Source organism: Amblyomma maculatum, chromosome 1 (genome assembly GCF_055883805.1).
Source record: "Amblyomma maculatum isolate TAMU_Amacu chromosome 1, ASM5588380v1, whole genome shotgun sequence".
NCBI lineage: Eukaryota > Metazoa > Arthropoda > Arachnida > Ixodida > Ixodidae > Amblyomma > Amblyomma maculatum.
In genome coordinates, this window is record NC_139344.1 from 311,128,459 (window position 1) to 311,154,182 (window position 25,724).

Sequence of the window (25,724 nt, forward strand, 5' to 3'; positions counted from 1 at the left end):
TCATTGCTCTGCATAGTATGTATTCATCCCTCTTTTCCTGGTGATGCAAGTCTTCGAGGCTTCAATTGAGAGCTTTATGGCACAGTTTTAGTTAGACAACTCAAGTGCACTTTACAGAAGGCGGGATTTCTTTCAGCTGACTTGCTGCGCCATGAACGAACGCATACGGGCGAGCGCCCCTTCGTGTGCACCCTGTGTGGGAAGAAGTTCACCCGGCAGCAGTCGCTCAACGAGCACAACAACCGGCACTATGGCATTAAGCCTTTTGAGTGCAAATACTGCGACAAGACATTTGCCGAGATGTCGGCATGCTACAAGGTTGGTCCTCAACATGACTGCTTATCACCCGTGCGTTTATGAATACAGTCGTGCCTCATTAATATGGACACTTTCGTTTGCGACCAAAACTGTCCATAAAGTGAGTCGTCCATAATAACGAGTCATGAATAAAAACAAAAAGAATTTTATTGAGAAAAGAGCATTGTAATTAACGACTGCTTTTGTACATAACGGTGTGCACCGGACTCAAAATTTCACAGAACACCGGCAATTTTGAGTGCATTATCCTTGTCATTGTTTTCTTCGAAAAATTGTAGTGCAGTCTGAAGCGACTCGCTTACCATGACACCCGTGATGTTGGGCTTTGTGTTGGTCGAACTTTCGAGCACGAACTCCTCACTGGCCGATGAATCAGCGTCTGATTCTCTACTCACCGCCACTTCCAAAATGGCCTCTTCACTGAGCAAAGTAGCCGCTAAGTAGCTGCTTGAGATTCTCCTGAGGCGACGAAACAGCTGAGCTGTCGATAATAGTCCCTCGCAGCTTGGATTGACTGAGATGGCTTTTGCCGCTTGTATTCACAGATTTCTTTGCGCCTACGTTCAGCTCTGTTCTTTTGTGGTTAACTCCCGCCATGCCAAAAGCCAGACTCAAGTTGAGTGCTACAGGCTCCTGATGCTATGCACTTTTTTGCCTAGTTAACCTTTATGCCTTTCCATTCTTCTGATTCTTACTTTTTTTGCCTTGTACTGTTTCTGTAAGAAAGCGAGGGAGTCAAGTTGGCAAGCTGCTATGCAGAAAGCTATCGAACATTCCATCTTCTTTGCGCCGTTTTTATGCGTTCCCATAAAACAAACACTACAAGCTGAAGTACAGTTTAGAACGACGGCTAGCCGACTACGAAGAGCTCAGACCTTGTCAAGGCCGCATCATTGACTAAAAGCGAAGCCGACATACGGGCCGCCTAGTGTGCAAAGTTTGGCAGTTCGGCAGTGCAACAGGGACGAAAACCAGAAGCATGAGAGGGAAGCGCGTCCAGGACGGGACGCCCGGTCCCGGTTGCGTGTTCGTACGTCGCCTTTCTTTTGTCGCTCTACTTTGCGAGTGTGTCTTAACTCTCACCGAAAAGCGTTAACGGCTTCATGGAACACACATTGCGTTTTGGGAAAGAAAAATTCAGTTCCCACCGCTACTCTAGCTGTCATTTCTTTCTTACGCTTTTACCAGCCTCTCTGTTCACGTTCAGCAGAATTTATTGCAACCACATGTTGCTGTTTTCCCGACTGCGGCGACACTTTTGCTGCACCCAGAACTCTCCTGGTTCCCCCCTTTCGGGGTCTTTCTTACGCTGACCCTCGGTTTGCTGTGTACATTCCTCTCCGCTCTTGCGCTCCCCCCCCCCCCCCCCCCCCTCCCCCTTCCTTAGAACGGCGACACGCCTGCTTTGGTTCTTTCCAACCCCACAGGACTCGTTCAGGCATCCCGCCGTATCGGCTGTCGCGTAGGTTCGCGGGCGTCGCGCCCTTCTTTAACTTGCATTCGGACTACTCTGCTTTTTTCCAAGCACTGTTCATATTAACGAGACAAAAATACATGGGCCCAAGTGGGGCGCGTGCATTCTTCCCCTGTCCATTGTCCGGACAGCGAGTTTCCATATTAACGAGGCATAAATACATTGAAAAGGTTTCGTCCCCAGAAAAACTGTCCATAATTCGGGTCGTCCATATTAACGGGGGTCATATTAATGGGGCACGACTGTAATGCATATGTGGTGATTCACCCGCACCTGGTGCAGCGTGGCAGTAAAAAGAAAGGCTGCATGCAAAAAGCCAGTGGAACATTTGCAGGGTCAAGCATTGGATGCATCTAAGGGTCTTACCATGCACTGTTGTGTCTTTTGACAGGGGGAAACTGAGAGGCCAGTGTGTGGATAGTCTGTGCGAGAAAAACCACGAAATCCCTGCTTTCAGAACAGCACTGTGCTCTCTTGGTGGGTGGGGCTAGGCCACTCTTCTTGCTGCTGCTGGCTCACAGTCACAATGACAGATTTAGAATGCTTATTCAGTGCCACACTGTAGTAGTAGTATAAAGCATTTATTTGGGAAAACGAGTTATGAGATGGGGTTGGTCGGGTCCTCAGTCCGGGACTCTGTTAGCTGATGCCGCTGCCTGAGCTTTCGCAAGCAAGGTCTGTTTATCTGCTCGGACCCTGTGGCTTGTTTTTTTTCTGTCTTGGGGATTTTTCGTGCCAGCAGGCTGAGATGTCCCCTGTCCAGAGGCTGCGGCGAAAAGCTGGATGCTGCGACGCCCAGCAGCCTCTCAAGAGCATAACTTGAACGCAGTCGCCCTCCTTTAAAGAGGGATTCTAGCACCTGTGTGAACATAGCTTTAGGGCACAAAGCTTGGACAAATGGGCGAACTGTGGACAAGTGAGACCGTAATTGTTTGCCAGCCACAGCCGGTGGTGGTGCTGTTGAAAGGAAACCAGCCTGCGCGCAGCCATGGTGCATGGCGGCGGTGTCATTCACACGGTTTCTGAATGGTGGTAGACTGGGCTTCTGATGGCGGGAGGACATCTTTGATCCACAAAAAATGCTTGGAAGGAGACATTTCATGAGCAATGGCGCAGCTGCTGAGGACTGTTGTGAAGGTGTAATCATTTTGTGCAGACAGCTGGCATGGCTTCTTGTTTTGTTTATGCTCCTAAATCATGCATGCCCTAGAAACAAAAAAAAACTTTTTCACTAGCAACAATGCTAACACAAGGGCCAGTCGGTTGATCATAATGGGGATTTATGCACTACTTGCTAGGCGGGGGACAGGTGAAGACAAAACACTACACAAGTGCACGGTGCAACACACTACACAAGGTGCTTGCTTAGTGCGTTGTCCTTCACCTGTCCCCTGTCTAGCAAGTAGTGCATAAATCCCCATTTTGGTCATTGGATCCTTTAAAAGGCAGTATTCTTAATTAATAACTTTGTCTGAGCCCATTTGTTACACATCAGGGAACGTTAAACAGCACGAAAAATAAGTGCATTTGTCATTTCTATTGTTGATCAACTCTTTGTGGCTAACGTTAGCTGAAAGTGATAACCTGTTTCTCTTTTACCTTGCAGCATATCAAGCTGCACTCCAAAAATGAGAATGGTGGAGCTGCTCAGTCGTCCGCCAAAACGGTAGGGCCATTGTCAAACTATATGGGGACTGGCCTTGCATTGCTGTACTGATATAAGAAAGCTTAAATTAAGGTGACGTGAGCCTGCAGTAGTAGTAATAATAAATATTCTGTAGCAGTGGTATAATCAAAGCTACATAAGTAGTGGTCACACAAAGATTTAAAATTTGCTGAACACATTATTATGTAATTTTTTACACTTTTGTTTTTGCTTTCTACGGGTTTTTACCTTTTCCTCGGGAATGGGTGCTGAAAGTAGCAGTGCTAACTGGAAAACTTATACTATATAAGTGGAAGTAGAATTATAAGGTATAAGGCTTTGAGGGAAAAAAACTGTGCGGAGTTTCCTGTATTTTTTGCTGAGTAGATTCACTCAGTAAAAACCAAGCGAAAATTCAGAAAAAAATATGACTGACAATTTACGATATGTACTCTTTGTGTTAGCACTGCATTTTTTGAACATGTGAGAGTGGTGATTTGGATTCACTTGTTCTGCTTTTCTCACTCTTTTTGCTTTACTGCACCAAGTGTAGTGTGTACCAAGTTCTCAGTGTGCACCAAAATTTTTTGAGACACTTAAGCTTCACTTTTAAGCGCAGGGCTCGACAGTGGGGTCTCTCAGGATCCCTATGCTGTCATTCACCACCAAGACTGCTATGTTGTGAGGGGGCTGAGCGAAATGTTTTGCGTCACATTGGCCAGTGCCACCTTATAGCTGTCCATTGGTTACACTGACACCACTCAAGCCAGGAACGGGTGCCCAGGATCTGTGCTTTAAAATAGTTTGTCCTGTAAGCTTATAAATCTAGTTCCACTTCTAGGTTATAAAGAGGCAAGATGGCTGCGCAGTATGAAAGAGAACTGAACAAGGGTTTATGGGGAGCCTCAGTTCACAAGCCAAGGCAACGTTTCAACAAGGTGACAAACTGGGGGTCTTTAAGGTAATAAAATGATGTGATGTGATGTCTTGTTCTGGGCAGTGCAGCCATCACTGGCGAAGTTTATATACGCTTTTGCTTCTGGAGAAGAAAAGCGAGGGATAGGAGTGTTTCCTTGGGCATGAATTTCTGTGAAGACGGTGGTCCCGTGGCCTGAAAAAGAATATCAGTACCGTAGCAGTCTGAGCGTGTTGGTTATTCACGATGGAAATATATAGCGCAAAGAAGGACAGCGCTCGTGTGTCCCATATATCTTCATTTTGTCCTTGTCCTTCTTTGTGCTGTATTTTTACATCTGGAAAATAAAATAAAAAGGCAGCAGCAGTAGTAAAAAGTATGATGCAAGGCACCAGAAGCATGTTCGATATCCTGTCCACTTCTGCAGCATGAATGTTCATTTTGGTACTGCTAATTTTAGAATGGCGTTTTAAGCTGTTTTTGAGAAAAAAAACACATTCTCTTTAACGTCCCGAAGTGATGCATGCTGTGAGGGGTACTGTAGTCAGTGGAGGGCTCCGGATTAACTGTTTTGGGACTATGTAAGAAGCAGATGATTCAGAGGGCTGTGTTTTTGTATAGTGAAATCTCTTTAAATTTGAAATGTGTTAATTGGGAAATTCGGATTATTCTAACTATCAACGCGGTCACAGCCGATGCCCATGTTAATTAATGGTGTCAGACGCTCGTTAATTCGGACATGAGCGGGCTTGCTTTGATTAATTTGGACAAATGATCGCGTCTGTGTACAGTGTACGACCCACACAGACTCCCTTAACCTCAATTGAATGGAACAGTGATGCCTGTGCTTGCTGAAGCAGGCGTAACTACGATTGGAAGTTCCCTTGGAAGAAGACTGCTTCATAGACGTCATAGTCTACACATTCGCATTTTGCAACATCTATGTGTCTATGCCTCATGCCACCTCGCGGCATAAAAAGGGAACTAAAACTTTTGGATAACTGTTATAATGTTGCTTTTTTAAAACTTTGTAATTATGCAGGTGAAAAACACGTTTTTAACACGTCGGAGATTTTTTTCAGCTGCAATACTGCATGTTTCATCGTCGCAGTATAAATCGACTCGCAGTCAGTCTACCTGTGTTAGGGCCCTATTTGTAGCAGGCTGTATTGCTCACGCATTGGGCCCGCTCTCGGAAGACAACGTTACCGACGTTATTACTGATGCTGAAGTGTATGTACATTCTTCTTGGATATGCTCCTCCACACAGTCCTGCAAACACAAAAGATACAAAACACTGTAAACTTTAAAATGTTATCGACGAAAGACGATGTGTATCGCCACTACAGCAAAAGAAAACCAGATTCGTACCGTTACACCTGTTGTCTGCCTCAAATTTCAACAATATGCAGGCTAAAATTAATGTGAAACAGGCCAGCATCGTCACGCGAGGTTTTTATGATGTTAGACGTACGGAAGAGCTTGCTACGGCTACTACTGCAAATGAGAGAAAAACATCTGCGTGCCGTACACCAGCGGTCGTGACATGCGGCGAGGTATCCAGAAATCGATGAGTTTGTCTATATAACCAAGGCTCAGGAAACCATCATCATCAAAATATAAGCCAGTCATATTGTACACAGACCTACAGCCTCTACCTTTCCCAACAACAATGCACGTTTCTCTTGTGCGACTCGGGAATATGCAGTGCTAGGAATCTCAAGACTATGAAGGCTGCTTAATTATTTATTTATTTGAAATACCCTAAAGGCCCAATAGGGCATTACATAAGGGGGGATGTGGAAGCAAATCATGGTAGAACAAAAACAGGATAACAGATGATATTATGGTGGTATGTGAGGGAAGTATATAACTAGTCATAGTAATCTTTATACAAAACTAGGAAAAAACAGTCGGGCAAGCAACATTTCAACATAATAAGAGAACTGTAAAAAGATAAAAATGTGCAGCGATTTCAGCAAAGGGAAAAACATGCACATCGCGCATGACAGACATTACAAAGCTGACCATGAATACAGAAACCAAAACCAGAAAAAAGATAAAACATTTGAGATCTCACTGACTCTGAAACACAGATGACACCGAAAGAATCAAGGAAAGGAAACGCTATATAGGAAACGACAAAAACGCGCAAATTGACTACGATGCGTCTGAAGAAGCTAGCAATGCTGCTTGAAACTCTGATAAATCAGTCAAAACAGCGATATTTGACACCAACTGATTCTATTCATTTAATTGCTAGAGTGAGTGGTGAATATTGGTATTTTTTTGTTCGTGCGAAAATTGGGAGGATTTTGTTCGCATGGTCAAGCCGGGATGAGACGTGAGGAGCAGGAAGAAGATGGGAGCGAGCAAATTCCGAATTGCTATAGTATAATGTGTGAAGAAATGATAATCGCGCAAACTTCCTTCTGAAAGCGAGCGATGGTAGGTTTAAAACTTTAATTGATGATACGCTCTGAAATCTTGAGTAGGATGATGTAATGAATCTTGCTGCTTTATTCTGGATGGATTCAAGAAGATTAGAAAGGGAGTCCTGGTGAGGATGCCATATGACGGAAGCATATTCTAAGGTTGGCCTTATCAGTGTAGTGTAAGCTTGATGTCTTGTGTTAGAACTTGCGAGGTGTAAACGGCGCCTTAGCATGTCAAGTTTTCTAAAAGCTTTGCCGGTGATGAGGTCTATATGAGCATTCCCAGAGAGATTAAAATGCAAATGAACACCCAGATATTTTCTAGAAGGAACAGATTCAACAGTTTTACCATTGATTGTGTACACGCTAAGTAACGGTCCTGGAACAGACGAAAATCTTATATGTTTAGTTTTTTCTTCATTAATTTTCATTTGCCAAGTACGGCACCATTCAGTTAGCCTGTTTAGATCAGACTGGAGCGTATGTGCATCTTCCGCGTTAGATATTCTTTTATAGATTACGCAGTCGTCTGCAAAAAGGCGAATTGATGAGTTGATGTTACTTGCTATGTCATTTGTATAAATTAAAAAGAGCAAAGGCCCGAGAACTGTCTCTTGTGGGACACCTGATTTTACACGTGCAGGGTTAGAGATGCAATCATTTATCTTAACTGATTGGAAACGATTAGTCAAGAATTCAGCGATCCATCTGGCCATGTTATCATCAAGCTGCAGATTTTTATTTTTTAACAGTAAACGTTTGTGCGGAACACGATCAAAGGCTTTTGAAAAATTGACAAAAATTGCGTCTGTGTCAAGGGACATATGTAGCGCATGATGTAGGTCAGTAACTAATTCAAATAACTGCGTTTGACGTGACCTTTTGTTACTGGAAACCATGCTGGTTTTCTAGAAGCAGATTATTTAAGTTTAAATGGTTCATAATGTGAGTTTGGAGCATATTGTTGTCAGGGAAATGGGTCTGTAGCTGGTAGGTTCAGAACGAGCTCCCGCTTATGTATAGGAATGATGTGAGCGATCTTCCAGTCATCCGAGACGCATCCTGAGTCAAGTGACTGCTGAAATAATAGCGACAAAAGAAATGCTGATTTATGGCATGTTAGCTTGAGAAGTTTGGAGGTGATGCCATCGGGGCCAGGACTGGTGGAAAGCGGAAGTCTGTCAATCGCCTTCGCTACACCGTTTTCAGATATTACAATTAGGGGGAACTTAAACTGTACACGAAGGAGTGAGTACATGGGAACTGGTAAGTGGCATCTCGTTTGTGAACACTTGACGAAAAAGTTCACTAAACATTTCAACGATAAATGGAGAGGAATAGGCACAACCATTTTCGTCCGTTAGGATAGGCGCAGTCTGGTCGGGTTTGGGATTAACTGAGCGCCAGAATTTTTTAGGGTTGGTTTTAAGCATATTGGGGAGAGTCCAGCTAAAATAGTTTTCCTTAGCTTCCAAGATTGCAGCTGTAGGTAAATTCGAAAGGTTATGGTATCTTTCCCAGTCAAGCGGTGAATTGGTTCGACTAGCTTTCTTATAAGCCCTCTTTTTTCTATTCAGGCTTCTCTTCACATGGGCTGTGAACCAGGGGTCATTGGATCCTGCTCTGATTGTGAATTGTGGAATACAAGTAGATTCAATTTCTTTGAGCTTATCACGCAATGGGCGCCAATTCTCGTTCGCGGATCGCATTTCAAGGGTGTCTGCAAACCAGGGGGAAAAACTAGAAAATATATGATTATTTTTCTGCATATCTGCATGAGCGTAGTCGCGCATTCTTTTCTTTTATTTTGTTAGTCCGAGGCATCATTAAGGAGCAGTGAACCAGCCTATGGTCGCTAATCTCCTCCAGGACGCGCGTTGTAGCTTGTTCGGGATGATTAGTTAAGAGTAAGTCTAAGATATGACTGCCGCGCGTGGGTTGCTGAACCAGCTGTGAAAGGTGATGCAGCTGAAGCAAATGGAAAAAGCAAACGCATTCAGAGCGATTATTCTGAGAACAGATAGAAGAAGATAATCAATTGATAGAAGGATAATTGAAATCGTCACCTAAGACAATAATACACTTTGGAAACTTTGTTGTAATGTGTTCGAGAGCGTCGTTCAGGAGTTCAGAAAAATCAGATCTGCTATCAGGGGGACGATAGCAAACCCCAAAAATGCATTTGATGTGCTGAAAGCAAGCAGATACCCAAATCAACTCGAGAGGTGTGTCAATCTGCACAAGAGAAGGTTGGTAATCATCTTTTACTGCGATCATAACTCCACCAGCTTGGTAGTTATCTTTGTCTTTGCGGAAGAGCACCAAAGAACTTGGAAGCGCAAGCTCGCTGTTGGAAACTTCGTCAGGTAACCACGTTTCTGTGCCGATAATTATGTCAGCAGAGTATGTGTGCAAAAAGGATTCTAAAACATCAACCTTTGGAAGAATGCTGCGGAAGTTAGCTAGAAGAATCGAAATTGCTGATACATGAGTGGCTTGAGGTTGACGCGAAGAAGGCAGTCAGTGCTCGGAGGGAGTCGTACGTGTGATCAGCTCTGCTCTGCCTGTGGATGAATTGTACTCGTAGATACAGCCGCGTAGGTGAAGCTTGTTGAATCGAACACTGAAGCGCTCCTTCTTGTAACGGCTCGCTTTAGCGTAGTCACGCAGCATCTTTCGGGCATATTGTACCCTGGGGGAGAAATCCTTCTCCAGCCAAACCTTAGGAGTATCGAGGTCTTTAAGTTTGTAAGTGCTACGTGGTGCCTCAGCCTTTGATTTAAAGTTTAGAAATTTAACAATCAAGGGGCGTTGAACGTTGTCTCGGCGCTGCCCTACTCGATGGGCGCGCTCAATGTCGCCAGCATTTATCTGAAGATGAGCGGAGAAGAATTCCCTCACAATTTTTTCTGATTCCTCATAGTCCTCATTTTCTTTTTCTGGGAGACCTTTGATTAGGAGATTGTTTCTTCGCATTCGGTTGTTGATATCGTCCACAACATCCACGATTTCTTCATTCGTTTTTGATATACCGGACTTCACCTGTTGTAGCGATTCATTGACAGCACCGACATTGCTTTTCACATCAGACATGCTACCAATGCTTTGTTCCAAGGAACTAATACTTGATTTAATGTCCACGATATCCTTTTTAATGTCAGCTAGGGCAGAAGTAGTCTCATCATGGCATTCCTTCACTAGCACGAGAACGTCATCAATCTTAGGGCCAGGATTTGATTCAATATCGCCTGAGCATAGCAGAAGGAGAGCAAAGCATGACGACAAGCATATAAGAGATAGTCTAGGGCAAGGAACACGAATGAATCCCGGAATTGGGCCAAAACAATCGGCATTGCTATTTCCCGTCCCTCGGCACGCAAAAAATGTGCCAATTCGCAACCGGTAGGTGCAGACGTCGATACCCATCTTGTTCACGGAAATCGCATAAAACGCTCAGAACGGGGATAAGCAGCCACAGGTGAATGAAGTAAAAAAAATAAAATACTACCTAGAACAGGAATGGCACAGTTGGCTGCAAATCCCAAGAACACAGTGGCAGGTGATCCTTTAAGTAGTGCACGGTGGCGCTGTTTCCCAGAGTGACGACACGGGCTGCATCGCAGTGTTTGTCAGCACGCTGTAGATGCCTGATAAGATGCAGGCGACGATGTACTCCCTGCGATGAACTGCCGATTACGGTTGATCCAGCAGGAAGGGCAGGGGGCACGAACGAGCTTGGAACGCTAGAACAGGAATGGCACAGCTTAGCGTCAGCAATTCGTGGCCACAAATCCGCCAAAGCCGCAAAGCCACCAGTTCGCATATGCATTAACAGAACTACTCACGTTTGAAAGGTAGTGGATATGCATGATCCGGCAGTCACGAAGCGCATGATTCGTTCGGCTGTGGAGCCACCATAGCTCAGCTGTGAAAATCCATGTGCTGTCTGCCGTACTTCTGTTCTGTTAATCGATGTTGACGGCTTCGCGGGAATTGGAATTCATTCATTATTGGCGGCCGTCTGGCTAGACATTTAAGTAGACGTCTACTAAGGGGTATCGGAGTGCACCCAAAGTGAACGTACAGTTCACTTGAAAAACGCGACTCTGCTGTCATACTACAGGAAAGCCAGAGTTCAGTGCACCAGTTGTCGTGCGGGTAGGACAGCCAGTCAACTGGAGGCTTGCGGCAGTTCTTGCATGGCCTGCTTCACTGCTAAAGGAAACTAAGAACTGCACCCTGTTTTTAAAACTGAGTTATAGCATTGATAGTTTCCAGTAACAAAATTGCAGCTCTTATAGTGAGCTGTGGTGTTTCCCAGATTACTGTCTGCAGCAGTCTTGATGTCAACATGCACTACGCGGTGCTAGACGCTAGGTGCAAGCATTATGAGCTTCGATGCTGCGATATGACTCTACCAAATATTTAGAGCACATGTTCGCGTTTACAGAGCGGCATGCGGGGTGTGCTCTTCTTTTTGGCACCTGGTGCGACATGGTGCTTGGCAAGTGGGTTACAATGCCCCGAGTCTAGTGGCGGGCTGGATGTGTGCCTCTAGCTTGGGTATACCGTAATGACGTTTCTGTGCTACAGAAGCGCTCATTTTTTAGCATGTGTTATATATTAAACTATGGTTTTCACAATCCCCTTCGTGCTTGATATATATCCGGAATTGAATGTATATTTACTTAAGCTTTGAAAAAAAAAAAAAATCTGTTCAGAGTTTTCGGGAAAAAAAACATTTTGCATAATGTTGAAAAATTATGCATATAAAATTAGGGAATGGAAACAAAGAATTTATCAAAATACAAAAAGGGGCATAATGCCTTTTCTACTTTTGAAGATATGGTTTATGCACGTGCAATTTTCCGTCTTTTATGTTTAGTCTTTCAGGCAGGAGGCTCGCAAGAGTCTTGGAAGAGTCTTGCAAATGATGTATTTGCATGATTCTGCTGTACAGTATGCCACAATGTATTTATTTAAATGGAGTTTCAGATGCATGCAAAATTTTGTTTACCTTGAAATTAAAAAAATCTCACTTTGAGAACTTTCCGAAGAAACCCGAGGAAAGTAAAAAAAAAAATGCTTTAATATCAAAATATAACACTGAAATTAAAATAGTTGAGGATATAAAAAAATGCTACATTGTCTTGTTTATTAGTTGTGTAGGAGTGCAATTATTCAAGAATCCCGGATGGATCTAGCTGCTCAGGATGAACTTGCAGCAGAGCATCAGGTGTAGACAGCCACCAAGCAAGCGGTCGACTTTTTCATCCTCGGGGACACCAGCACGTGGTGCATGCCAGTGGCTACAACGATGAAGATTAGCACACTACAGTTTCCACCCAGATAAAGAGCCATCCTGGCGACTTATGGGCCCAAAAGGAGAGACGGATTGTAGTGGGGCTTTAGTCGGTTCACATGGACTGTTTCGCGTCCACGGTGACGCAAGTCCGCAGAGGGTGTAACAGGCTCAGCTATATAATTGACGGCAGATGTTTGTTGAAGTACCTGGTAAGGACCGTGATACCGAGCCAAGAGATTCTTTGAAAGGCCGGGGGTTGTGACATGGCCATCATGTCACTGAGAGTACAGTTGAAATGGTCTGTCAGGCCATTCGTCTGAGGGTGGTAAGAAGTAGTGGTGCGTTGAATGATGCGGCATTCTTTTAGTAGGGCCTCAAGAGTGTCGGGGGGCCCCATGGTGAAGAATCAGGTTCTTGAGGAGAAAGCAATGTCTCGTGCAGAGGCAGAGGGTAACGGTGATGTTTCAGCGTAGCAAGTTATATGATCTACTGTCATAATAATCTAATGGTTGCCAGCAGTAGTAGTAGGAAGAGGGCTATAGAGATCTATGCCAATGAGGTCAAACGGACGGGCAGGATAGGGTAACAGCGGCAATGAAGTAGGGAACTTGTGAGGAGGAGTTTTTCGGTGTATACCAGATTGGCAAGAGTGCATGAAGTGCCATACAAAGTGATACATTTCACACCGGTAAAACCGCAGATGGAGGCGCATTTAAGTTTTTAATATGTCACCATGAGCGCACTGTGGGTCAGCACGGAAAGCAGCACAAATATCGGCGCGAAGATGACGTGGGATGACTAGGAGCCATTTCCGTCCGTTAAGCAAATAATTGTGGCGATAGAGCAGGCTGTCACGAATGGAGAAGTGGTGGGCTTGGCGAACAAGTGCTCTGGATGAATGACTAGGAGTGGGACTTGAAAGATAGTCCAAAGGTGCAGTGATCGACGGGTTCGGTGGCCATGTCGACAGTGGCAATTAACGACAAATCATAGGCACAGACGTGGTAAGACGAAGCGCCAGGCAATGACGAGCGGGGAAGAGCGTCCGTGTGTGTGTTTTAGGCCTGATCGATAAATGGCATGAATGTCATACTCCTGGAGACGTAGAGCCTAGCGAGCAAGGCGGTTGGATGGGTCTTTCAGAGAGGCCAGCCAGCACAAAGCATGGTGATTGGTCACCTTATAAAATGGTCGGCCATACACATAGAGATGAAATTTTCTAACGGCACAAACATTCTCTTTCTGTTACAGAATAATACAGAATAATTTGACTCCACTGTCATCAAGGTTCGGCTGGTGTATGCCACCACATACTCGCTGAAATCAGGTTTTCGTTGGGTGAGGACGGCATCTAGCCCAATACGGCTGGCGTCAGTGTGAATCTCCCTAGGTGCAGTCGGATCAAAGTGACGGAGAATGGGAGGCAAAACCAAAAGGCGCTGTAAAGTGTCAAAGGCGTTATCGCATGCTGGAGTCCAGGTGGAAAGGTCGGAGCTGTCGCAAGCAGCTGGATCAGAGGGGCGATGATAGAGGCGAAATTCAAGATGAAACATCGAAAGTAGGAGCAGAGGCTGATAAAGCTGCGGAGCTGCTTCAGGGAGGTTAGCTTCGCGAACTCTTAGCATCTGTACGAAGTCGAAGTTTGATAGGTTTGGGAAGAATGCTGTCCTTGGGAACTACATGGCATAAAATTGTAAGTTTTCAGGCAGCGAAGTGACACTTTTGAAGTGGAAGCTTCACTACGCCAGCTAAATCGAGTCTTCAGCGTCAGTGTCAATGGGTGCCTGAAAGAGCGCCAACTCGGGCTTCTCATTTCTTGTAGGAGGGTGACATTAGAATAGCCTTTCCAAGAATTTTTACGCTATGCTATACACAGACACACAAGAACGCAGGAACCATGTACACAGGACAAGCGCGTTTCCTGCTTTCTTGTGTCAAGAATTTTTGAAATGTTAAACCAACTAGCCCCCTTGCTGCTTTGCTTAGAATAGCCTGCTATGACATTTGAATTCACATTACCCCTATGCCACGGGCCGGAGCTGCCAACTCGGGCCTCTCTTTTCATATGGGAGAGTAATATCAGAATCGGCCTGCCAGAATCCTTTGCATTCACGTTACCCCTGGGGCACGCAGGCAGGTCCATATTGCTTAGTTAAAACGGGACTTTATATGTAGCTTACGCCCTCGCGTCATACCCTTAAAGGCTAAGCTTAAGTGTCCCTAATAATGTAGCACTCTACACTGATAGGGTGTGATAGGGGAATAATGTAGCAGGCAGAAGGAACTTCCGCTACCATCCAGGTTTAAGCAGAACTGAGCCATGGCTATTTTCATCAAATTAAACTGAAGCCCAGCATCGGTGAGGAAAAAACTGCGATATCATCCAGATAACAAAGACAGGTCTGCCACTTGGGTCCACAGAGAACAATGTCCATCAGGCGCTTGAAAGCAGCTGGGGCATTGCAAAGACCAAAGGGCATGACGTTGAACTTGTATAATCCGTCCAGTGCTATAAAGGTAGTTTTCGAGCGGTCAGCGTCAGCCATCGACACCTGCCAGTAGCCAGGGCGCAAATCCAAAAAGGAGAAATACTTGGCTCCCTGCAAGCAGTCCAGAGTGTCGCCGATTCATGGCAGAGAATAGACGTCTTTGCGCATGGCCTTGTTTAGCATGCATAATCGACACAAAACCGGATGGAACCATCTTTCTTAGTGATAAAGCAACCGGAGAAGCCCATGGGCTGTTTGATGGCTGCATGACACCTCAGCGACGCATATCGTTTACGTTATCAGCAATGACTTGGCGATCAGAGGCCGGCATGCGATAGAGACGCTAGCGCAAAGTTGCATTTGTACCGCTATTGATTGTGAGCGCTATGACAGACATGCGACCCAGAGCTGAGTGAGGAAGGTTGAAGGAAGACGTGAAGCTCTGTAGTAGAGTATTGCATGGGCTCGGGCCGGCCCGAAAGCCCGGGCCGGGCCTAAAAATTGCGGTTTGGCCCTGCCCGGGCCGTGCTTGAAATTGCAAACCTGGGGGCTTGAAATGGCACTAGCAGTAATTTGCGCCAAATGAGAGAAAGTTCATTTGTAGACCAAGTTTAATCATCACCACTCAGTGGTTTGTACCAGTAACTTTGGACGTGCACACCTGGCGTCGTTCAACTACAAGGGCGAAAAAGAATTGAAAACAAAACGCAGAACAAAGCACTGCCATCTACTAGAGTGCAGATCATATGGAGCGCTGCAACGTATGACAAATGTCTCGTTTTCATGAGCACACGCCTACTAAAGTATGTAACGCCACTAGCTTGAGGTTTTTCAGCTATCTGTGAGCACACTCGGACCTAGCAGAGAGGGCTCTCTATCATCTCGGGTTTGTGTTACCACTAACAAGTGGACATTTGATGCCTCATAAGAGCCCCTGGAGAAGGACCTTCAGACTGTTCTGCGCTCTGCCCTCTGTTTAAACATAGTCTTTGTTTGATTGCCTTCACCTTGCCTTCCCTCCACCAAATAAAAAGGTCCTTATGCTGCGAGAAAAGCGAACTGCTTTTGGAATCTTCGGGTATTCGAACACATATATATGCACAATAAACAAGCCCATTGCTTTAACATGGTAACCATTTGGGCTAGTTGGTGCCAATCTAACAAAAAAAACTAAGTACACAGGCTGTCCCGTGTACTTTTCTTGTGTTCTTCGTTAGAATATTCTTGCACAAGGATATGTAGTTTTGCTTTTTCTGCCCTTACGCAGGTGTCGGTGGCATAGCTGCCAATTGAAATCTCTTAGTTTCTGATTAAGCAAAGAACTTGCCTTAAAAGCTAACTGCTGATAAGAACCTTATTTAAAAGGCATGTAATTCATAGCACTTGAATATGCATTGAGCACGATAGCTTTAAATAAAATGTCATGCCATAAATTTCTTTGCTTCTGCCTATGCTTTAATTGTGCTCTTCTATGCTGAGAATAATATTTTATGAATTTTTTCTTTCCTCTTGATTTTTTCATATGTACTATTTAACCCTTTTGCTGTCGGATGTTTCTGGCCATGACCCACCCCCAATGTCGGCTTGGGTTCAGGGAACGAGCATAGTGATTTATTTTTGATTATGATTGCTATACAAATAACATAGTCATCGGAATATGCACATTTCAGTGTTCTGCAGGTATTGTTAATTAACATCATCATCAGCCTGATTATAAATTACATAAATAAGGATATATAATATACGAAAAAGTTTTTCGATACTTGTTGAGAGTCCAATTCCGAGCCTGGCTCGTATTTATAATGAAAAGAGCCATCGCTCCAGTTCGCAATCGGTCTCGCGCGGACAGCCATTCGAAAGTAACTGCATGCACGGAGGGCGCATATCCGGTGGCCCACAACGGAGAAAAATGGCACGTTGGGAAATCATGATGACGGAGGAAGGTGGAAAGAGGCTAAAGCAACCTCCTTTGCTGCTGCTAGCCTCAAGCAAGGGCGCGGCAAGAGAGAGCGAAAGCAGCTACTGAGTCGTGTCTACTAAAGTCTCTTGATAATTTGAAAGTAGCGACACTCCTCCGCGCCGCGCTTTCCTCCTCGATTCTCCTTGCGCGGCGGCGGAGAGCGCTGCGCACGACACGCTTTTTCTCCTTGGCGTCCGCCGGCCGGCCGCAGCAGTGAGTGAAGCGCGAGCTTTTGGGCCAGGTCTTCGCTCCAGGAGAGCACGAAAGTTTTTAAAAATTGCGAGAAAAGCATTGAGAATGCCGAAAGTAACGTTCATGAAGAGATTGGTTTCTTCTTAGAACGTTTTGAATGGGAAATACTGATAAAGCTTTCAGGCGAGTTCTGTGCTGCAGACACTTTTAAAGTCACATGATAAGATATTTTACTTTGTGCACCTAATCTAGTACTGTTTCTGACTTTCTCTGTTTCTTTAAAGCGGGAAATCTGGTCACCGCGGTAAAATTTCGGAAAACGATCCAGGTTGGTGCTTTGAACTTCAAGATCAGAGAAGGTCAAAGCAGGACTTATTTCGCTACTGTGAAGCTATCTGCCTAAGCATAGTATATGTCACGTGACCAACCATGAGTTTGGATTATTGGTTCATTGTACATGTATTTTCATCAATTACTGGACCAAATTAATTGATATTTAGTAAATTGCAAATAAAACCAAAATTTTAGCTGCAGCATCGAACCGTATACCATTGGAAAGCTTAGACCAAGTGTAATGGCACTGTGCTAGTTAGCGACCCGCATTAATCTGCTTTAATTTTGTATAAAACCAAACACTGAGCTGTTGCTTGCCGCTTCGGGGCAAGGAACAAGTTTGCCACGGCAGTCTCGATATGATGCTGATGGAGGAATTAAATAATTGTATGAGTATGCGGGCACTTACTGACTTCGCGTGTGGTTAAGAGACAGCAGGGTACACTGGGAGAAGTGGTGGGCCCTATTGCCGACACATTGCATTTCTGGGGCAAGCATGCTGTCTCATGCGCTATGTAAGAGAGCGTAATTTTATTGAACGCAACAATAAAAAAAAAAAAAAAGCAGGTAGCACACAAGCCTCCTACGTGCGGAAATGCAAAAGCATAAAACTGCCAAATCATTAACTATCGCTATCCTATCTATCACTAAATCTACTAATGCCGTCAAGTGACCTATCATAACTGTCACTATCTGTAACAAATGCTATCACCTCACTATCTGGGCCTATTACTATTTATTATTAATATTCGTAACAGTCACCATCATTAGCTATCACTATTCATAACCATCACTATTTAATCTGATGCTGTCCCATAACCCGTTTCTATACCTCAACTTTCATTGACTTACATTGTCAGTCATATCTCAATTATCTCATAATATCGGACAACTATACATTAACATTTATTTCTTATACTTTCTTGTTTTCTCATAAATGGAAGTGGGGAAAGAGCAAGCCACAGAAATGACTACTATCAGCGCGAGGTTCATGTCTCTGTCGAAGAGGCTTCCTTTGCTTCAGGACAGGTCGGTGAGAGAAGATTGACGGAACTGCGTTGGGCCTCTGCTTTTTTTTTTTTCGAGTTCGTGTAATATTCGCGGCTCAAACTGGTCTTCAGTAAAATGTAGCTAGAACATAGAGTGATGAGTTAATCACTCAGGCTAGATGAAAAATAAAATCTTGCATACAATTGAAATGAGTAATATCATCATCATCATCAGCCTGACTATACCCACTGCAGGGCGAAGGCCTCTCCCATATTTCTCCACTTAAGCCGGTTCTGTGCTAGCTGCATCCATTTGACCCCTGCGAACTTCTTAATCTCATCCGCCCACCTAACTTTCTGCTGCCCCCTGCTACGCTTTCCTTCCCTTGGAATCCAGTTTGTTACCCTAAGCGACCATCAGTTATCCTCTCTTCGCACTACATGTCCTGCCCATGTCCATTTCTTCTTCTTAATTTCCACTAGAATGTCGGTAACTTGAGTTATTTCTCTGACCCACTCTGCACGTTTCCTATCTCTTAATGTTACCCCTACCATTTTTCGTTCCATAGCCCTCTGGGTTGTCCTCAACTTAAGTAGAACTCTCTTGGTTAGCCTCCACGTTTCAGCGCCATAGGTGAGTACAGGTAAGATGCAACTGTTATATACTTTCCTCTTTAGCGATACCGGTAAGCTGCTAGTCATAATCTGCGAGTGCTTGCCGAATGCGCTCCATCCCAATCTTATTCTTCTTGTTATTTCTTTTTCATGGTCCGGATCTGCGGTTACTACCTGTCCTAAGTAGACATATTCGCCTACTACTTCCAGTACTTCGCTACCTAATGTAAACTGCTGTTCCTTCCCGAGGCTGTTGAACATTACCTTAGTTTTCTGCATATTGATTTTCAAGCCTACCTTTCTACTTTTCCTGTCTAGGTCATCAATCATTATTTGCAGTTCATCCCCCGAGTTGCTTAGCAAGGCAATGTCATCAGCAATTCGCAGATTACTGAGGTATTCTCCATCTACCCTTATCCCTAACTGCTCCCATTCCAAGTCTCTGAATACTTCCTCTGAGCAAGCTGTGAATAGTACTGGGGAGATTGTGTCTCCTCGCCTAACACCTTTCTTTATGGGAATTTTGTTGCTTCCTTTATGCAGAACTATGGTTGCTGTGCAGCCTCTATATATATCTTCCAGCACTTTCACGTACGGCTCGTCTACCCCCTGATTTCGCAATGCCTGCATGACCGCCGAGGTTTCAACTGAGTCAAATGCTTTTTCGTAATCAATGAATGCTATGTATAAGGGCTGGTTATATTCCGAGCATTTTTCTATCACCTGATTGATGGTATGGATATGATCGATAGTAGAGTACAGTTTCCGAAACCCTGCTTGATCCTTTGCTTGATTGAAGTCTAAGGTTGTCCTGATTCTATTACCGATTGCCTTAGTAAATACCTTATACGTAACAGACAGTAAGCTGATTGGTCTGTATTCTTTAAGGTCCTTAGAGTCCCCTTTCTTGTGAATGAGGATAATGTTTGCATTCTTCCATGCTTCCGGTACCGTCGATGACACCAGGCACTGCGTATACAGGGTGGCCAGTTTTTCTAGCATGATATCCCCCCCGTCCTTCAGCAAATCTGTAGTTATCTGATCCTCTCCAGCTGATTTCCCCCTTTTCATAATTTCTAATGCTTTCTTGACCTCGTCCTTCGTCACTGGTGGAACGTCTGACTGTTTTTCCCTACCGCTCATCTCATTACAGTCCTGACTACTCTGGCTATTGTAGAGATCTGTATGGAACTCCTCACTCAAGCACTCAAGCCAACACGAATCCGGCACCTGAACATAGCTGGCCTTTCAGCAACCAATCCTGCCTCATACGTCACTTGGATGCAGGGACCTCATCATCGCTCACTTCTGGACTTCATATAATCAGCCAACCTTTTTCCATTCATTTAATCATTTATTCATCCTTCATCTCATAACCTACTTAAAAAAAAACTCGGCTACTTTGACTATCTTATCCATATTCGTGATAACTTTGCCCGCCTTGTCCCTTATCGCATACATCTGGTTTTTGCCTATGCCCAATTTCTTTTTTACCGCTTTAAGGCTTCCCCCGTTCTTTACAGCATGCTCAATTTTCTCCATGTTATACTTCCTTATATCAGCCACCTTGCGCTTATTGATTAGCTTTGATATCTCGGCCAATTCGATCCGGTCTGTTGGATTGGAAGCTTTCATACTCTGGCGTTTCTTAATCAAATCTTTCGTCTCCTTAGACAGCTTACCGGTATCCTCTCTCACTATCCTACCGCCTACTTCTACCACGCACTCAGTAATGATATATATATATGGATATATATATATATATACCTATATATGATTGCCGAAAGCGAATGCAGGAAGCATGCATCGACAGTCTGAGTTCGGCTGTGATATGTTTCTGCTTCACCGCTTTCCAGTCTGTCCTTATTTAATTCGCCTATGAGTGTTTTGTGTAAGCCAGATAGACTTAGTACCAATGACAGACTCATGAATATGATGCCCATTTCACTTTCTCCTCCGTAGTAGCCACGCACGCTGGACAGGCCGTGCCTCCTGCAAGCCCTCCGCGCCAACGATGCGGGGAATCTCTTCTGCCAACACAAGAGCCTGCTAAAATCTGTTCTTCACTTAAGCAATAAGCCAACAGCAAAAAAAAAAAGTCTTTCTTGCGGATTTCTGACCTATACCGTGTTATTTATAATTGCAATACAAATAAGTTACGCAACACATTGCCGCTGGTGCGGCCCACGGCTCATTGTCTACACGCTGGCTCCGCTGCTAAGGCGTCACCGAAATTTACATCTTTCTTTTACTGATACTATGGGATTGGCAGTAAGGCAGTTCCATGAGAGACCATTTACTCTAGCGCTGAACAATTACATAGCGTCGTCGTATGTGCCTTCGATGCGAAACAATTTAGGCCTAGCGACGACTAGGGAGTAGCGCTCGACGAGAGTGCCGTAGTCCGCCGCGCCAGTGGGCGGCGCCGCTTTCGTAAGCGCTGCTCTATGTGCTGCAAATTTGTCTTCTTTCATGGTGCAGCTGAGAGCGCACGCTTTTCGACATTTTGCTCAACAATACGTCGTGCAAACGATGCTGGTACGGGACGGGGGTATACGATGTTGTTGCGCCGCAGGGCGAACACCAAGGCTTTATAAAAATGTCGACGTATTGTACTTTAGACATTACTTCATTTACGTGCTGGTGTTGAACCGTGGCTTAACTTGAAAGTATACATTGTTGAAGCAGGACAGCTCATTCCTACATCGAAATGGCTCGCGCTTCTTGTTAAATCAATGCAACAATAACTGGAAAGCATCTTTCGTAGTATCTTCCTTCCGCGTTCGGTAGCTGCCCGTACGGTTCATTCGCTGTATTTGTGTGTACATTTACCATTGCGATTATAAAATATAATCGAAAATACATGCATCGTGAAAGATGTAACAGATACATCCTCACTGCCGAAGTGGAGCGCAGTCCTTCACAGTCACCCCGGCTGCTAGTGTTGTTTCCAACAGCTGCCGCTATGTCAAACGGATGGTATACGGTTTGCTGGCACGCTCAAACAAATCACAAATAGCACCAAGGTGTCGGATAGCTTTCACGAGCACCGTGAAACAGCACTTTTACACTGCCGCATCGCAGCATCAACACGCACACCACAGCCCAAGATGACGTCAAGAGGAGCCAGAGCGGATGTTCCCAGTTGGGCTCGTACGGGGCGCCACCAGCGAACTAAGATGGCTGCACCCAGGCATCGAAACTAAAAAGGTCTATAGTGATTCTTTTAATCATAGTTAATTAAAAATGGCTATTAACAAATTCCAGCAATTAGTGTATTGCAATCGTGCTAGATACAAGCTATCCTGTGATATATGACTTGGCGTTAATGAAAATTATCTAATTAACGGTCATTAACTAACATTAAAGTTCAAATGTTATTCACCATTAACTAGTTAACAGTTCTTGACTAAACCGGCAGTTAGTGTAGTGCAAACGTGCCCTGTATAAGCTGTCAAATGATATATCACTTGCTGCTATTGCCTGAAGTTAAACTTTTAATCATAGATAAATAATGGCAATTAACAAATACCGGCAATCAGTGTATTGCAATCGTGCTAGATAAAAGCTATCCTCGGATATATGACTTGGCGTAAAGTTCAAGTGATAATCAAGATTACCTAATTAACGGTGATTAACTAAAATAACTAAAGGAGAGTTCAAATGTTAATCTCAGTTAACTAGTTAACAGTTCTTAACTAAACCAGCAATTGTGTAGTGCGAACAAACATGCTCTGTATAAGCTATCCAATGATATATGACTTGATGCTATAGTCAGAAGTTCAATTTTTAATCACTGTTAACGAATGCCAAGTAAATAATTGCAAATAGTCAAGCGCAATTATAGTCGACGCAAGGTATCCAACAATAGTTACTTGATATTGCAGCTCGAAGTTCATTTTTATTCACAATTAACTAATTACAATAATTTTATTGCTATTATACTCTACATAAGCTTTCAATTTATGTAGCAGTTGTGGTATTGTAGTTAGAATAAAACAACTGCACAGTGGCTGTGGACACTTTATCTACATATTAGGTACAAGACGCTCATCAACCAAGTAATGATACACATTGAAACAATGCGTCGGCTAACAATATTTTCTACTGAGGAATGTCATTTTGGTTTAATAACCAAGCTGTGATCCCCACAAAAATCCACGTAATGTTCCTTATCAGTTAATTTGGCCAATGTCTCCTTTCAGCTCACCCGGGTTCTACATATACAAAGTGTGCCACTCCTAAGCTGGGGACCAAAATGGCGGCCCACCAAGCTTGACGGCCCTTTTTTGGCCAAAATCGGCAACCCTGGCAGGAGATGTCGCCACCCTAAGCCGAGCGCCGCGGTGAAACATGTAGGCTACCTAAAGTGCGCTAGCTTCGCGCTCAGGCACGAAGTTTCAAACGCACGATAAAGAACGTACCGCTACGTCGGTGACACTGTGGAGGGAAAGCACGAAAAAGTACCGGTGCGTTCGTGACAGCGAAAGGGTTAAGCAATATGATCATTAATTTAAAATACTGTCACTCCTATTCAGTACTAAGATAGGAAAGGGTTGGTTACATCAAATGTAAACACAGTAGTAAACTAAAAAATTACTCATGAAATACAGTCATGGCCAAAGGAAAAAAAATCGTGAACAGCATACATATAAATGCTGATTCAGCAATCCAGGTAACAGAGAGAAAACTCACGGCTCTTTGCACATGCAATATTATTGGCAAGTTTACATTCAAACCCAGATATATCAAACTCGAAAGAATCACTAAATAGTTCGATAATTCAATATACAGAAATTGGCTTGAGGCAATGCTTGCGATCGTGGCAAATTTGTCGCGTAATCAGTCCACTCGCATAATGAACCCACACTCCACTTTTGCCCCTGAAAATAATAATAATAAAAAAAAAGCGTTAAGGCCAGTTCACATTCAAGCGATTGAGCAAACTCAGTGACGAGCGGCAGCGACAGAGCGAAAAATGTCCTTGTTGTAACTGCGTCGTTCTCGCCGTCGCAACAGCTCAAAAAAAGTTTTTGCATCACCACGGCAGAAATCGCGAGCGTTCTCGCTTGCATGTGAAACATCCTTTGGTCGGTGGCGCATCCCTCTGTTTCGGCGGTCGAATCCACAGCTCATTTATTGGCAGCGCACGAAGGTGCTGCACAGCGATAACGTCATGGTGTGTTTATCTTTTGACTATACTTTTGATAGCTGCTGTGGTGGCGGGAAGCGAATTTGGCAGAGTGCCCGTGATGGCTTGATAAGCCTGGCTCGATTTATCACGCCGTGCTTGGGACGAGCGTAGTCCACTGCCAGTTTGGTGAGGATCATGCTTGTTGGGAATACAACCCAAGATTGGTGAAGCCCTTGCTAAGCTCTAATTCGGGGCATTCCAAATTAGTGAAGAATGGGATGATCAACACATGCTTGTTAAATGCGTTGAAGAAATCTTGCTACCATGGCATGGGCAGAAGTTTTGAAAGACAATTGGCAAGAATTGCAAAGGCCGGTTATCGGGAGTCGGTTATTAATGAGGCCAGTTGCTGGGTACTGAAGAGCCTTAAAGGAACGCACAGACAGAAATCCCTGCCCAGCATGAGTGAGAAAAAGAGGAAGGTTGCGGGGGTACCGTATGTGCACAGAATTTCACATGGCCTCAAAAATGTAGGCAAGAGGTATGGTGTTGACGTTGCATTGACCGCCTCTCTCAATAATACAACATTTTGGGCGAGTTGGTTACATACATTCATTATTACAGCGCAAAGACGAACGGAACAAGAGGAGGACACAACAGCTCCGTCCGTCTTTGCGCTGTAATAATGAAAGCCTCTCTCAAGATGAAGAGGATTTGCCCAGCTATTCAAAGGGAAAGAGAATCGAAGAAGCAAGAATGTGGGGTGAAACATAGAGACCCATTTGTTGGATGCAAGACTGGTGTTGTGTACAGGCTTCCACTTTTTTGTGGAGCCTGTTATATAGGACAAACAGGGTGATGTATTAACAAGAGACTACTGGAACACCGGAACAATTTGGAAAGTGGCAAGGACAAAACATTTCTGGTCTCACATTGCCATTCTTGTGAAACAATTCGAAGAAGGAGAAGAAGAGCACTCCTATGTTTGACCAGGTTAGGATTTTGTATCGCCACAAGAAAAGATGACGAGAGAGATAGTTGAATTATATTTTATTTCAACGGACAATAAGTGTTTCAGCAAGACTTCTCTTGCTCTTTCAAGCTAAGAGATGTTTTTTTTTAGTGACTTTTTGTGCAGCAGGTGAACCCAGGGGTTGTTTCACGTGATTGTTTGTTTTCGTCGTTTGTTTTTATCTGGGCCTTGGAGTAAAGGCTTAGGCATAGTTGTGAGTCAGCGCTTGTACTGTGGCTTCCTTTTATCTTGTCCTTTGTCTTCTTGCTTGCGCTGTTTAAATTAATAATGAATGTGTACCAACTCGCCCAACAAAGTATTTTGATAACTGGTGAAGGTCTGAGTGCGCTCACGCAAGCATTGTTCTGCCTGGAGCTTCTGAACTGCAGGACGGCCAAACTTTTCTGCAAAATTCTTCTTAAATGCAGACCAAGATGGCAGGTTAACCTCATGGTTGTGAGATTCGCCATGTCAGTTAGGTAAAGATTACATTACTCAGCTTGATAGTGTCATCCCATTTGTTGTAGCTGCTGACGCGCTCATATGCTGACAACCAGTCGTTGACGTTGTGGTTGGTCGTGCCACTGGAGAGGCATGGGTCGCGCTGCCGTAGGACTCCAGAACATAGGACTATGCTTGGGTCGAGGTGGTCTCATCTGGCATGGTGGATGCAGCGGACAATATGCGGAGTTCCAGGATGGATGGGAACTTGCTCCGCACCTCTACCAATTGTAGGGGTGGCCAAGCGAGTGGCCAACTTCTTCATCCTCAGATGCGCCAGCACGCGGTGCATGCCAGTGGCTACAACGATGAAGATTAGCACACTACAGTAATATTTGGCCCGTCAAATTTCCACAGTGATCACTGGGAGTTTCGCGTATCTATTCTCCCAACTGGAATTAGAAAA

The 25,724-nt window shown here is 44.3% G+C and overlaps 1 protein-coding gene across 15 annotated transcripts in view; it reads left to right on the top strand.

Annotated features, from left to right (window-relative positions):
- The window catches only part of LOC146207081 (uncharacterized), a 46,365-nt gene that overhangs the window by 16,064 nt on the left and 4,577 nt on the right, over positions 1-25,724 (top strand). For 3 of the 15 annotated variants that reach the window (XM_084596724.1, XM_084597149.1, XM_084596764.1), the window contains 2 exons: positions 137-318; positions 3,399-3,458. In XM_084596724.1, coding sequence (XP_084452850.1) covers positions 137-318; positions 3,399-3,458 — 242 coding nt within the window. The other 12 variants (XR_014705875.1, XR_014705705.1, XM_084597251.1 and 9 more) reach the window with 12 other exon arrangements.